This window comes from Notolabrus celidotus, chromosome 12, assembly GCF_009762535.1.
Source record: "Notolabrus celidotus isolate fNotCel1 chromosome 12, fNotCel1.pri, whole genome shotgun sequence".
Taxonomy (NCBI): Eukaryota; Metazoa; Chordata; class Actinopteri; order Labriformes; family Labridae; genus Notolabrus; species Notolabrus celidotus.
The window spans coordinates 27,630,924-27,646,557 of NC_048283.1; the positions used below are offsets into that span (position 1 = coordinate 27,630,924).

Here is a 15,634-nt window from a genome sequence, read left to right on the forward strand (position 1 = left end):
TCATCCATGAATCCTAGGAATGAATGTTGTCTCTTGAATGGATATCTTTCCTCGCAGTTACCCTTCCAATCGTTTTCTCCGGTTATTTATATTCGCCATTGAATCATATATTGTCATGGAAGTGACACATGCGCAGTTGCACGAGTGGAAATCTGAATCATCAACGAGAGAGAGAGAGAGAGAGAGAGAGAGAGAGAGAGAGAGAGAGAGAGAGAGAGAGAGAGAGAGAGAGAGAGAGAGAGAGAGAGAGAGAGAGGTGACCGTAGAGTGATGGGACCCGGCTGAGGGAACAGCAGCGAGTGATCACTCTCCGAGCTGGTAATGACAGGTAAATGACGATTTTAATCATATTTAAGAATATTTCTGGCTTTCTTGAAGCTCAGATGGAGGCAGGGTTGTTTGATTTTTGCAAAACATATCGGGAAAACCATATTTCCTGCTCGTGTTCCTTCTACAGGGTCATCCTTGCACGCGATATCATCTTGCACATCTGGAGCATCGTTCATGTTTAAAATACATCGAAAGAGATGTTTGAAACTTTGAGGCGATAACTTGTACCTTATTCGTGGGTTTAATGTTAATTATGTGCGTTTTGGGGCGTTGTTATTCTACTCAGAGGAGATTAAACTTCTAACTTTAGCTCGTACCTCCAGATGTTATATTTGGAGAGAGCGTTTTTATCTGGGTTAAGACGTCAAACGGCCTGATTCAGTCTAAATGCTTCATCGTACAGTCTGCATCTCTAAGTTGAATAAAGAGCGAGCTATGTATGTCTGTGCGCGTCTCATGGGGGGTTGGGAGGACGGATGGATGAGGTCTGTTATCAGGCTGGCGTCACATATTACGTCTGTGTGTTTTCCTGCTGGGGCTGAGGGCTGCATGTAATGGCGTTCAGCACCACGGACAGCTCCCGGCTCAGAGGACGTATTAAAACCTATTATTAAAACACCTCCATGGTTTTTCATAGCTTAAATTTGATGGTGAGATTTGTGTAGTAATTTAAATAATTAGTTTAATAACAACATAGAGCCCAATCAGTCGACATGTTGTGTTATATCAACCACAGAATAGTGATTTAGGCGAGAAAAGTGTGAAAATACCAGATAATTCATCTGGACAGAAGTATAAATTACCTTACAACAATCCAGCTGTACTTCTTCTAGCTGTTAGCTCATATGACCTTTATATTTGGTCATCTTCCAGTTGATTTTGGCTGAATGTATATACATTTTAAGGTTCAAATATGAATCATATAATGTAGTCTCTGGCCTTTCTTTTGGTTTGTATCTGTTCCTGTATGTTATGATGTGTCTTTGGACCAAAATAAGGTCAAAGACAATGATAGCCTCTAAGTGCACTAAGGTACATTTGATTTGATTTGATGTCATTCTCAATTGAATTATAGTGAAAATAGGAAGACTTGTATTTGTATGAAATAAAACACATTTCCCTCTCAGGTGTATTCAGTTTAAATGCAAACAATATCTTATATTTTGCATCTTAATCACCTTTCAGGATGATGAATATTAAGGCTTACTGGAATAGATGCAGATTTGGGCACAGACTGACTTAACAGCATCTGGGAAGAGGAAGATTTTCAAGAGGCCATTTTTAAAAATGACTAATTTGATCTCCTGGACACATTTTTGAACAACTCCCCAAAACAACGCCTATAAAGACGTTCAGATGACAAACAGTTTCTGCAGCCTGGGATTGAAACACAACAGCTTCCTCCTACCAGCTAAATGTTCCCCAGAAACTTATATCAGTGTTTTGCTGTCTGACATTTTAGCAATCTAATGAGAGCGGTTGCTATATGAGCAGAAATAAACAAGACAATTGAGATATCCATTACTTAATCAAAGGCCTGAATCCTACAGCCATTTCTTCTACAGTTGTGCCAGCTATTAGAAATGCTATTCCATGCGTTGGCCTCTCAGAAACCATGCATTAGGAAATTATACTGATAATTATTGCTGTCATACGGCATTAAAGTGCATTAGTAGTTCCCTGATCGGTTTGCAAAACGAAAAGTGCTTAAACACACAACGACTTAAAAAAACAACCCTTTGCAGAGTCTTTCAAGCTGCTGTTTTTGGTTTCTTTATTGTTACAGATGTCATGACGGCATAGGATGTTGTTATTACTTCTTTTGGATACTAAAAGAAACATTACCATCTGGGGAATCTTTGTTTTTGTGATACATCTGTCCCCAGTCTGTAGTTTTTGTGGTACTACAGATGCAGCTGCTGAGATTTAAAGCTTGCTGACAGAAAGTTAAAACAAAATGATGTGTGTTTTTGTTCAGACACTGAAGCAGTGGAAAGCCTCGGGATCCGAAATGGATACATGGGGAATTGGGAGTGTGTGTAAAATATTATTTCCTGGAGCAAATGTTTTTCTTGTCCTTACACTGTATGTCACTCCTTGTTAGTATTCAGGAGTGACTTTTCATAGCAACAAAGAAAAACACATGAAATAAGTTCCCTGACTCAGTCTTATTTTAAACATTTTGAGATGCATCGCCACATAAGTTTGGGATTTTGGTAATATTACTTTCAATTACATGTCTAATTATCGTAATAAGTACTAATTCCCTTGACAGACATAGCTGCATCAATGTTTGGCAAACCATCGTCTGCTGGTGAGATTATAAGGCATTGGTAAACCCAAAACACTACCCAGCTTAAAGGACATAAAGTTTGTTACAGTGGCTATTGTACACTCTGCTGTGATTATGATTTTCTATGCAACAAAGAGTAAATATACATGTCAGCACTCTGTGAATTCAGCTGATATAATCCTAACTCCATGGAGGAGGACAGATATAATATTTCACGCCTTATTTCATCACCCCAGACAAGGAGAATGCATCATTAATCTCAATGTACCGAGGCAGCGATGCCTTCAGTGCTATGTTACATAACTCTCGGCTGGCTGTGTGTGTGTGTGTGTGTGAGGGTACGTGCTCGTATGTATGAATGTGTAAATGTACAGAAAACTGTGTGGGTGGTTTTCTCACAGCAAGTGTGTAGTCCTGCATTCATGCATTTATATATATATTTTTTATGTATGTGTGTGTGTGTGTGTGTGTGTGTGTGTGTGTGTGTGTGTGTGTGTGTCCTAACCCAGGTAGACAGATGTGAAGGATGACTTCCTGCTCAGAGATCTGTAGGTCGGACTACAATGAGCAGGCTCAAGCCAGTGGGAACTGCCAGCAGTACGGAGTCCGCTCCTACCTACACCAGGTACAACATAAACACACACTCACACACATACACACCCTCATCTTTAAATTCTGATTGCCTCAGTTTCCATATTCAAATGTCTAAAACATTGCTCTGATCTCTCAGTTTTATGAGGAATGCACCGCTTCCATCTGGGAACGTGATGAAGATTTTCAGATTCAGAGATCACCAAGCAGGTGGAGCTCTTTACTCTGGAAGGTGAGTTGATAACCTTCAAACAAAACAGCATCTCACCTGCTGCTACCTGGATAACTGTACTGTAACTCAAGTTGCAATGAGCCAACTTAATAACTCATTTTATTTGTTCTGCATCTTCCTCTCCTCCCACCTGCAGGTCTGTCTCGCGTTCGGCTCTCTGATCTTGCTAGTAGGCCTCATTGTCGTGTTGGTGGGTTACGGCACTCCAGCCAGGATTGAAGCATTTGGCGAGGATGATCTGCTTTTTGTCGACAGGTAGGAACCATCACTACTGAACCAATGTGAGCGTGTAATCAAAGCAGGAGATGGTGCCCAGGGACATTAGAAAAACAGGCAGGGGTGTCTTAATTGAGAGGCTAAAGGCAAACAAAAACACGAGGGAACAGACTGGACTAACCAGCACAGATGGAGAGGAACAGGGAGACAAAAGTACACAAGTGAGCAGAGACTGGCCTTGTATTTTGAACGGGTAGATATGCAGATTAGAATCCTGACAGGGTGAGCAAGACCCTGACACAAAGGGAAAGGGTTTTGCTTCCCCTGAAGGGATTCTAATTCATAAAGTTGAATTTTCGAGTATTACCTTGCTGCCAACCAAAGACATAAACAAGCTGGCACACAATATTGACTTAAAGATGATTTTATTAATTTATTTAATTATTTATCGTAACAGCTTAATACAATACTCCTTCCTATTCCATTAACCTGCTTATTATTTAAAATTCACATTAGACTGAACATTTCCATCAAGGTGAACGGGACTCCTGCAGGAATATTTATGTTGACATTTCTGTCCTCATTCAGCTTTTGTTAGTAGTAGAAGTTTGTACATCTTTCATCTCTAAATCTATAACTTATTGCTAATCTCTCTACTCTCTATGACCTGTGATCAGGTTGTCCTGGGCATCACTTTTTTGTTATCAGACTTTGGCCAGTCAGAGTCAAATATTTAACACATCCTGGCAAAAAGGGAGAAATCCAGAAAGCAAATAAAAATGTCACACATGTGCTCTAATAATGCTCTAAACTACTTGCCTTCTCCTTGCACAGCCATGCAGTCAGTTTCAACCGCGCACTAGATGTTTGTAAGCTGACCGGTGCTGTGCTGTTTTGTGTGGGAGGCACCTCCATGGCTGTGGGTCTCCTCCTGTCTGCCTTTGCCAAAAGCTACTCCAAAGAAGAGCTGTACCTGCAGCAGAAGTTTAAGGAGAGGTTGGCTGGTCTGCAAGCAGCAGTTGGTAAGCTCAAACTCTCTACTGACCTCAAAATCTCTGAACACATCATCAGTATACAATACAGCAAATAGATATGGCCAACTTTTAGTGCTAGCAACCAAGCTAAAGGGGCTCTGGCGAAGACACCCTCATCCATGCCTTGGCCTTTGTTTAAACTTTGATTCCCAGCTAAAAAAGTGAGATGGAGTAAATGTTGAGGAGCGACCGTAAAGTGCAGATTGCAAGCTTAACTCCCATGCGCAAATCTTTTTTAAATTAATAAATTGAAGCTAAATTATTGTTGGATGACTGCTGATGGCTTCCAGGATTGCATCATGGGGGATTGTGTTCCTCCCTTTTGCTCTCCTCAATGATTCTTTTCCTTAATACAGCAAACACCAGCTGAAACACTAATGAAATTAAAGATATTCCCTACAATTTATTATAAATGTATTATTACATTTTATTGATACTGTAGTTTTACAACTGAGTATAAGTATCCATCACAGCAGATGCTTTCATCACAGGTACTCCCATAATGAGGGCGCCGACCCCCGGAGAGGGAAAGGTTCCAGTCACACTTTCCAAAGTGCAGAACATCCAGCCGACGGCCACAAAGTCAGAGACCTGACAGAAGTCCACATGAAGTCATACAGTGTGTGTGCTTGTGTGTGTGTGTAAAAGAGTGAGAGATGATCGATTTGTGAACACACAGTGTGAGTGTGAACATGTTTGTGGATGTCGATGTGTGTGCATTTTCTCCTTTTTTCCAAAGGTCAGCTTACATGAATGATAGTTTTGGTTCTTTATCTTTATTTGCCGTGTTTGACCATATATCTGGATTATTTTAAGGTTCTAAAGGTGCAGAGTGGATATAGCTGAGCAAAGGAGCATTATACTTATTATACTTATACTTATATAAGAAACAAACCACAGAAAATGAGAATGCAACAGCTGAACAACAAAAAATTTAGTTTTGATGTTTTTCTTTTGGAAGGAATCACATTTGTAAAAGTAGACTGTGTATCTGCTGGATGGTGTAGCGCATTAGATGCAGTGTTTGAAGTGCTAATTAGTCCCCATTCACAAAAATGATCAAAAGAAGCCATGGACACAGCAACTATCATCTCTATCCAAAAGAACATCAGAGGAAGTATTTCCATGTACAAAGAACTTTTTGTGTTCCCCGTGTTCATTTTTATGCAGCGCAACTTATCACAACAACCAATGAGAGCTGTCAATCGAAACCGCACAATATCAATACATGTGCTTAGCTTATTAATACTTCTGTAAGTGCTGTTTATACCGCCAGTGAGAGGAAGAGAAGACTTAGCAGATATTAAGCTTGAAGTTTACAGATGATCAGAGCAGATTAGAAGAGACCTTAAAGGGTAGATTTCACACTGACATTTTCTCCTGCCTTATTAGGCCTCTGACCTTCAGTAAGTTTTCAGACAGGATCGATAGAACAGACAACACAGACCGATGAGAGCTACATTGAATCAGACAGAGCATGCAGAACAACATAGTCTGTCCCTGAATCAAGGGACTACCTGCAGGATAATACAAACAATGCATCCATAATGGATCCCATCTTTGATTTTTCCTGTTTTGTTTTACTAAACACTTCATTACCCTTTCTCTCTCTCTGTAACAAACACAAGCCTGTAGACACACAGCTATCCCTCCAGCCATTTTTACAACAGTTTGAATCAAATCATCTTCAGCCAGCTGTCAGAAGTGCAGGTGCTGCGGGGTAAAATTGTGCAAAGGGAGCATCAAGAGAGGCAGCAACGTGACAGAGATGTTACATAAGAGGGTGTGAGGAGAGCATGACCAACTCTCCAGTGCGATCACATCAGATACATCGGGCCTGATTTGCTGTTCTCAGTCGCTCTGGATCCACAGATGTTTTACAATGCATTAAAATATCTGCCTTCCATAAAGCATAATGTATCATAGAAAGATGGAAAACAACAAGGGTTCTATTTACTGGTTTCATTTTCACTTGTGTGCCATAGAATTAAAGAAGGTTTCTATCTACTTCAAACAAACTCTTTCACTGTAACTTAAAGCACAATAGGCTGCTAAGGTCGTTCTGCTGCTTTTAAATCGTACATGTTGTATGACTATATGTAATTTAAATCTGTTTTGATTTTTGTGACCATGACACTTTATATGATGCTTTTAGTGACTTTTTTGTATCTTTTCTTTATCTTTTGAACTCATTGTGCACAAAAACTTTAACTGTAAAACTGCAGATTTTTCTTTAAGTGCTTGGTTACAAAATGTTCTAGTAGTAGTCACTGTCTAAGTGCCATCCTGCAACATACATTGCTGTGCATTAATGCTGCAGGAACCCTTCCAAACGATGTCTCCTCCTCAGATCCATGCAGCTACGATGCATTCACTTACTGTATAAATCAATGAACTGCTATGCTGGCTAAGAACGCTCGTGTAAGTTGACCTTTTCCTTTACTTCCAGCAACCTTCACTTATTTGTCTTTTACTTTGATTTAATTTGCCACATTTGGTCTCAGATATAACTCAGAAATGTAGCTCTAACTTTAAAGAACAGCACATAAGTAATAAAACACGTTTTTAACCACTGTTTAGCTGCAAACCAACAATAAACTATAAGAAGTTAATCTGTAAACCAGCTGGGATGAACCAAACCACCAGTGTGGTAAGAGCATTTTAAAGTGATCGATTAATGTGCTGACTTGTAATTCTTCATGCTGTAATCTGTGAATTTGTTTTTATCCTTACATTGACCAAAGTTTTGCATCACAACTTCACAGAGATTATTTTTAGTTTTCAGCTGGACCGTCAAAGAGAAACGGTCCCCGGTTTAAATGTCTCCTGATGTAACAGTGGATTCAATTTAAAAGTAACTATATACTGCTGTGTTGGAGGTTGGATGGATAAGGAACAAATATATATATATATATCAGTGTCTATATATACAGTATGTCTATTTTTCAAAGAACACAATAAAATTATCTGCAGCTTACAGTTTGTGATGAATGCATTTGCCTTTTTTTAAACAAAAAACATTCACTTATCCACGGATGGATGAAAAAGAAGAGTCTGTATCACCAACCCAGTTTCATACACACACATTTGTATCAGTGAAAAGCAGAGGTGGGTAGAGTAAACCGAAACAGTACTCAAGTAAAAGTACTGTTACTTTCTAATGATGTTACTCAAGTAGAAGTAAGAGTACTCATAGAAATAAGTACTTGAGTAAGAGTAAATAAGTACCTAAAAAAAAATCTACTTAAGTAGTGAGTAACTTGTGAGTAGTATCATATATAAAATTGTACTGTATTGGAAATGCTAATACCAATGTGAAGTGCACACTGCCTTTAATAAAGTGACATAAATAGGAAAATGCCAAAATGAATGCTGTTAGGCATGGTTTACTTTGAAACATTAAAGAAAGAGAAGCTGCAATGTGCACAAACTAATGTACCCGCTTTCATTTTTTAAAACAAGCTGAAACTTCAAACTTTCTGAGATGTCATCAGAACTCCAGAACATTAATACTCCAACATTACAATAAAAAATATATCTATGCCTTCCAAACTTTCTTTTTTAACCTTTAACTTATTTTCAGTACATCTTACTTAAAAACATAACTTGAAAGTACTAAAACAACTTGGAAGCTTTTAAAAAGGCCGTGAACTCAGTCCTGAAGAATCTCTCTGAGGTGACTGTTGAGCTTCAGAAGCAGCTGTTTTAACAGCATGCTACCTTACTGCTCTTATAAGTTACTTTAGATTACTTTCCAACATTTCTAACATGCTTTTAAGATTTTATGTTAACTAGTATGATCATCAGCTTACCTAACTGATAACTCACCATGACATGCTTTTAAGATTTAATATTACCCTGTATGATCCTTAGCTTACCCAACTGATAACTCACCATGACATGCTTTTAAGATTTAATATTAACCAGTTTGACCCTTAGCTTACCTAACTGATAACTCACCATGACATGTTTTTAAGATTTAATTGTTCTATAAGCTCAAGATTTCCACCGTATAGACAAAGTAAGCAGCGCATAATGTGACTGTTTCTCCTCGTCATTTAGAAGTTATGAGAGAGTCTGGATGTTGGGTACAGGGTAAACATGTTCCTCCAAAGGGGACGCAGGTATTACGCAGCCTCTCTCCCCAGCTGTAGGTGGAGGAGGGGGCGGAGCTACTTCTCCGTTCATTCAGTGTTGAGGCTATTTATAGCTCTGGATCAGAAGGAGCTGCGTGAGAGATCGGCTGAGTATAAAACATATAAAATGTAGAAAAAAAGGAACGGTAAAAGTAGCGACTGGACAGCCCAATGTAACGAAGTAAAAGTACATATATTTTAACACAAATGTACTTGAGTAGGAGTAAAAAGTACTCTGCAAAACAAATACTCTCAGAAGTACAATTTTTTGAAAAAACTACTCAAGTACATGTAACGGAGTAAATGTAACTCGTTACTACCCACCTCTGGTGAAAAGTAGTATTGTTTCATTTCTGCACCCCTTTAAACCTTTTTTTTTTTACCGGGGATGCACATTATTCATCAGTCCGATAAATGATTGACTGACAATAGGAATTTTATGTTATTTATTATTCCTTGACAAGACATTTTTATCTGATGAGCGCAGAAGTATTTATTAACAAGCCTACACATTCGCACTGTAGTGAACCTCTAGGCAATATATTATCTGCCTTTACACACAGAGTAGAAGAAGTGCAGCGGCAGAAAGATGACAAGCCAGTAAAAATGGAGTCAACTGTGTGTGTTTTCATAGTTTCAGAGAAGCGTAACATGACTGCAACTCACAAAATATGCACTGGAAGTATTCCAAGAGGAGGGAAAAAAGTCCTTGATAAGCGAAGTCTCGAGGCAGACTCAGCTGAGTCAAAACACAGAGACTCATCACTCTCAAAAAAATGATTATATACTGCCTCAGAGTGCTTTGATTTTCAGTTTAGACCAATTCAAGCAATGACCTGTGTTTGCAAATAACCTGGACAGTCAGTTTAATTTGCTGACTGACCTCTGTCATCTGATTTTACAAAAAAACCCTGTGCATCAGCTCATTCTGTCAACTTTTATCTGTGATTTCAGTATTAAGTATAAGAATATGAATGTGCATCTTTAATCACTAGATATAAGCATTTCTTGTCTTTAGGTGTGCATCAACTACACATTTTAAATACAACAATGTAAAAAAAGTCTTGGTAATCTCATCAGTGTGAGCCATCAGGAGCAGATTAATATCCATAGCACCCAAGTTACATGTTCACACACACACACACACACACACACACACACACACACACACACACACACACACACACACACACACACACACACACACACACACACACACACACACACACACACAAACTATTATTATGTTTACTTCTCTTCTCCCTATACTATTCCTAATACTTTTAAACCTCTATTATTCCTAATCCAAACCCTAACCCTAATCCAAACCATTAACCTAACCCTGATTAAAACCCTAACCCTAATTCAAACCATAATCATAACCCTAACCCTCATCATAACCGTAACCCTAATCATGACCCTATTCATAACCCTATCCCTAACCCTAATCATAACCGTAATCATAACCCTAAACCTAATCCAAACCCTAATCATAACCAAACCCTAAACCTAGTAGTAACCCTAACGCTACTCATAACCCTAACCCAAACCGTAACCCTAATCCAAACCCTAATCATAACCCTAACCCTAATCAAAACCCTAACCCTAATCCAAACCTTAACCCTAATCATGACCCTAATCATAACCCTAACCCTAATCCAAACTCTAACCCTAATCCAAACCCTAATCATAACCCTAACCCTAATCAAAACCCTAATCCAAACTCTAACCCTAACTCGAGTCATAACCCTAAACCAAACCCTGACCCTAGTCAAAACCCTAACCCTAATCCAAACCTTAACCCTAATCATGACCCTAATCATAACCCTAACCCTAATCCAACCCCTAACCCTAATCCAAACATTAACCCCAATCAAAACCCTAACCTTAATCCAAACCCTAACCCTAATTCAAACCCTAATCCAAACCCTCATCATAACCCAGACCTTATCATAACTCTAACCCTTATCATAACCCTAACCGTAGTCCGAACCCTAATAATAATCGTAAACCTAACCCTAACCCTAATCATAACCCTAATTATAATCATAACCCTAATCATAACCCTTATCATAACCATAACCCTCATCATAACCGTAACCCTAATCCAACCCCTAACCCTAATCCAAACGTTAACCCTAATCCAAACGTTAACCTTAATCATGATCCTATTTATAACCCTAACCATAATCATGATCATAACCCTAATCCAACCCCTAACCATAATCCAAACGTTAACCTTAATCATGACCCTATTCATAACCCTAACCCTAATCCAAACCCTTATCATAACCCTTATCACAACCCTAATCCAAACCCTAACTCTAGTCTTAACCCTAATTCAAACCCTAACTCTATTTCAAACCCTAATCCAAACCGTAATCAAAACCCTAAACCTAATCCAAACCCTAATCATAACCAAACCCTAAACCTAGTAGTAACCCTAACCCTAACCCTACTCATAACCCTAACCCAAACCGTAACCCTAATCCAAAGCCTAATCATAACCCTAACCCTAATCAAAACCCTAACCCTAATCCAAACTGTAACCTTACTCGAATCATAACCCTAAACCAAACCCTAACCCTAATCAAAACCCTAACCCTAATCCAAACCTGAACCCTAATCATGACCCTAATCAAAACCCAAACCCTAATCCAAACTCTAACCCTAATCCAAACCCTAATCATAACCCTAACCCTAATCAAAACCCTAATCCAAACTCTAACCCTAACTCGAGTCATAACCCTAAACCAAACCCTGACCCTAGTCAAAACCCTAACCCTAATCCAAACCTTAACCCTAATCATGACCCTAATCATAACCCTAACCCTAATCCAACCCCTAACCCTAATCCAAACTCAACACTAACTCTAGTCATAACCCTAATCCAAACCTTAACCCTAATTCAAACCCTAATCCAAACCCTAACCCTAATTAAAACCTTAATCCAAACCCTTTTAATAACCCTAGTCCTAATCGTAACCTTAACCCTTATCATAACCCTAATCATAACCCTAACACTAATCCAAACCCTAATCCAAACCCTAACCTTAATTAAAACCCTAATCCAAACCCTCATCATAACCCTAACACTAATCCAAACCATAACCCTTATCCAAACCCTAATCAAAACCCTAACCCTAATCCAACCCCTAACCCTTATCCAAAACCTAATCATAACCCTAGTCATAACCCTAACCCTAATCATAACCCTAATTATAATCATAGCCCTAATCCGAACCATAACCCTAATTTAAACCCCAATCATTACCCTAACCCTAATCATAGTCATAACCTTTATCCAAACTCTAACCCTTACTTGAGTCATAACCCTAACCCTAATCCAAACCTTAATCCTAATCATGATCCTATTCATAACCGTAACCCTAATCATAACCCTAATCCAACCCCAAACCCTAATCCAAACCCTAACCCTAATCCAAACCCTAAACATAATCAGGAACCTATTCCAAACCCTAACCCTAATCCAACCCTAACCCTAATCCAAACCTTAACCCCAATCATGACCCTATTCATAACCCTAAACCTAATCATAACCATAACCCTAATTCAAACCCTAACCCTAATCCAAACCCTAACCTTAATCCAAACCCTAACCCTAATTCAAACCCTAATCCAAACCCTCATCATAACCCTAGACCTTATCATAACTCTAACCCTTATCATAACCCTAACCGTAGTCCAAACCCTAATCATAATCGTAAACCTAACCCTAACCCTAATCATAACCCTAATTATAATCATAACCCTAATCATAACCCTTATCATAATCATAACCCTAATCCAAACCGTAACCCTAATCCATACCCTAACCCTAATCATAACCCTAATCATAACCCTAACCCTAATCAAAACCTTAACCCTAATCATGACCCTATTCATAACCCTAACCCTAACCCTAACCATAACCCTAATCATAACCCTAACCCTAATCAAAACCTTAACCCTAATCATGACCCTATTCATAACCCTAACCTTAAGCATAACCCTAATCCAACCCCTAACCCTATTTCTAGTCATAACCCTAATCCAAACCCTTACCCTAGTCATAACCCTAATCCAAATCATAACACTAACCATAATCCAAACTCTAACCTAAAAACTTGGTCTACCAGAATTCTACAACTACTAGAATGACCATAGCAGTAATTTTGACTGCTCAGACATTCTTTGCATATCATTTGTATAATCAATAAAAAGATCTCAGAATAAATTAATGGAATAGGTAAAAAACACATCAGGACACAAAATGAAAATTATAATGAATAAGTATTTTATTTATTTAATTGACACCATCATAACTTCTCTGCAATTACACATACAAACTCAAACTGAGTCAATTTTCTTTTTGAAATAAAAACAAATGTATCCTGCCTTGAAAATATGTTGGTGTTATCATAAGACGTTAACGATGAAAAGTCAACTGTTGGTTGAACAATGTTGCCATGGCAATGCTACACATTGTTTCACCAAAAAACAGAAAATTGATTACCCATCAGCAGAACTCCACTGAATGTGTATGATGAGTGTCTTGTCGTCAGACATGGAGTTATGGATAACAGTCATTCTCCTTCTAGTTGTCATTTTTGCTTCTCTTGGGTTTTGGGTGAAGCTAAAGCTAGATTTTAGCTTCACAGAGCACAAAAAACAGAACAAACAATAGAGCAGGAGAAAGAGCGGGAAAATGTAGCAAATAGTGAAATATGACACCCCTTGTAAAAAGCATGCAGTCCATTTGACTGCTATGGCCATTCGAGGTAGTAATACTCAGATCTCTTTTGTGTTTTGAAATTTTAATGATAAAACAATGTTAGAATAAAATATACACACATTTAGGAAAAGTCAGGGTTCTATTGGTACATAGGTTTTCTTTAAACAAAGTTTAATGCAAATGTTGAAAGCAGTCAAAATGACTGCCTTGGTAGTTTGAGTGTTAACACTGATACTACTGCTACTGCTTGTGCTTTCACTGCTTTCCAATGCAGCTTTCAGCATATCCATGCATTTTCTGCTGAGGAAATGCAACTTCACTCCTTTTCATTGGTGTTGTTTTTCCATTTTTAAAGAGGCTTTAGTAGGCGTATAGTTCAACATCTGGTAAATCTGAATGGTATTTTTGTTTGTTAAAGATAAAGTGCATCCTCTTCACTTCAAGGAGGTAAACAGAGAATTATTTGGTTTTGATCTATAAAGAACTCCAAACCGCCAATAGAGCAGCCATGCAATAAACCTTCATTACTCTGCGTGGAAGCTGTAAATGTAATCAATCAGCAGAGTCATTAAGGTAGGAGAAGTGCAGACAGGTTTCAGGGCTATTCAAAACCGTATTCACACTCATACATACACACACACCCACATACACACACTTAAAGGGGACTACTGGAGGAGATAAGACAGAATTGATGGTAGCTCCAGAAATAGCACCTTAAGGATCATCACCTCAACCAGTCAGACCGTATGACTCACTTGAACAAACCCGCCCCCGCTTCCTTCGCCTGTCTCCTCTCCCTCCACTACCTCACCCTTTTTTCTCTCACCCTTTGGGGATGGTGACTCACACACACACACTGTGACTGCATGAATCCCAATTTGCTCAGCTGCAGGGGGGGCAAGCGAGGAAGTCATCAGAGACGTTGAATTAGATCACGATTTTCACTAAAGCTTCCAGTTTGAAGTGATTTTATAGTGGCTTCATGAATCCTTGTTATATTCGAGGACCATTATAACAGCTGCTTAAGACACACAATGTGTTTCCACTTTTGTGTTAGCATTTTTAGATGTTAAATCACACTGGAGGCCCAATTAATGAGGCTTAATACACATGGTTATATTCTTGGCTGTGGATATAAAACAGTAAGCACTTGTTTTTCTCCCCAAATATTTTCATGCCGCAGCTACAACTTGAGTTACTCATCATGACTTCATGGCAGTGAACCTATCCGTCTTGTCAAAGCTGACAGAGTCTACTTACGTACATGAGTGCTCCTTGAGCTTCAAAAATGAGCTCATCGACAGACAGAGACACGATTACTGTGTCTTGTTTGGAGCTAATTCAACAAACTTGACAAACTTACCTTGATGACCAGTCTATGAGTTGGAACCAAGCGGCAACCTCCGGTCTCAAAATATGGAGCCCATGCGGAAGTGTTATTAACTGCAGCTCATCGAGAATCCACTTGAGGCTGGCTGCAGAAACACTGGACACCACATACACACCCATTCAAAGAAGATGATCTTTACAGCATTAATAAACATGTTTACAGCCTGGTCCAAAAACGGCTTGGCTCTACGTAGCTAATCTCTCCATCGGCACACACTGTACGGGGGTGAATTTTTTTATAACATGACAGTTCAGAAAATATTAAGATTACGAGTTTTTGCCCAAATAAGGACATGACTGTCTTGACTGACAGGTGGAAACACATACAGTAGCTGTTGGCTTTGAGGCTCAAACCCCGCATCTTTACCTCACACTAAGTTTGGTTGAGTTCCACATTACCAATATGGCTGCCGCCGCCGACTGGCTTCAAAACAGCGCTCAGAAACAGAAGGGTGACATCACGGATGCTATGTCTATTAATTTTAGTCTAAGGTTATAGCGCATATAACGTCATGTAATCTGACGTAATGTAACTTAACGTAACGTAGAGAAGCGTAAAAAATTAACAAAACCTAATGCAAGATAACGTAATGAAATGTAACAATAAAATATTACATATCTTAAAATGTTGCAACTTCACGTGACTTTAAACCTAGTGTTACACAGGATAGCAAAGCA

General features: G+C 38.8%; 1 protein-coding gene across 1 annotated transcript; it reads left to right on the forward strand.

Moving 5' to 3' along the window:
• Positions 1-264: 264 nt before the first annotated feature.
• Positions 265-7,672, forward strand: nrsn1 (neurensin 1). Its single transcript, XM_034698311.1, has 6 exons — positions 265-328; positions 3,133-3,248; positions 3,354-3,446; positions 3,583-3,701; positions 4,497-4,684; positions 5,188-7,672. Exons 2-6 carry the CDS (start codon positions 3,150-3,152, stop codon positions 5,289-5,291), a joined length of 603 nt encoding a protein of 200 aa, XP_034554202.1. The 5' UTR covers positions 265-328; positions 3,133-3,149; the 3' UTR covers positions 5,292-7,672.
• Positions 7,673-15,634: the final 7,962 nt, after the last annotated feature.

Bases quoted from the DNA above. Each gene is read 5' to 3' on its own strand.
- nrsn1 (XM_034698311.1), top strand. From the start codon at position 3,150: ATGACTTCCTGCTCAGAGATCTGTAGGTCGGACTACAATGAGCAGGCT. The intron at 3,249-3,353 runs GTACAACATAAA...CTGATCTCTCAG, and splicing joins TCCGCTCCTACCTACACCAG to TTTTATGAGGAATGCACCGC. The intron at 3,702-4,496 runs GTAGGAACCATC...CTCCTTGCACAG, and splicing joins GATCTGCTTTTTGTCGACAG to CCATGCAGTCAGTTTCAACC.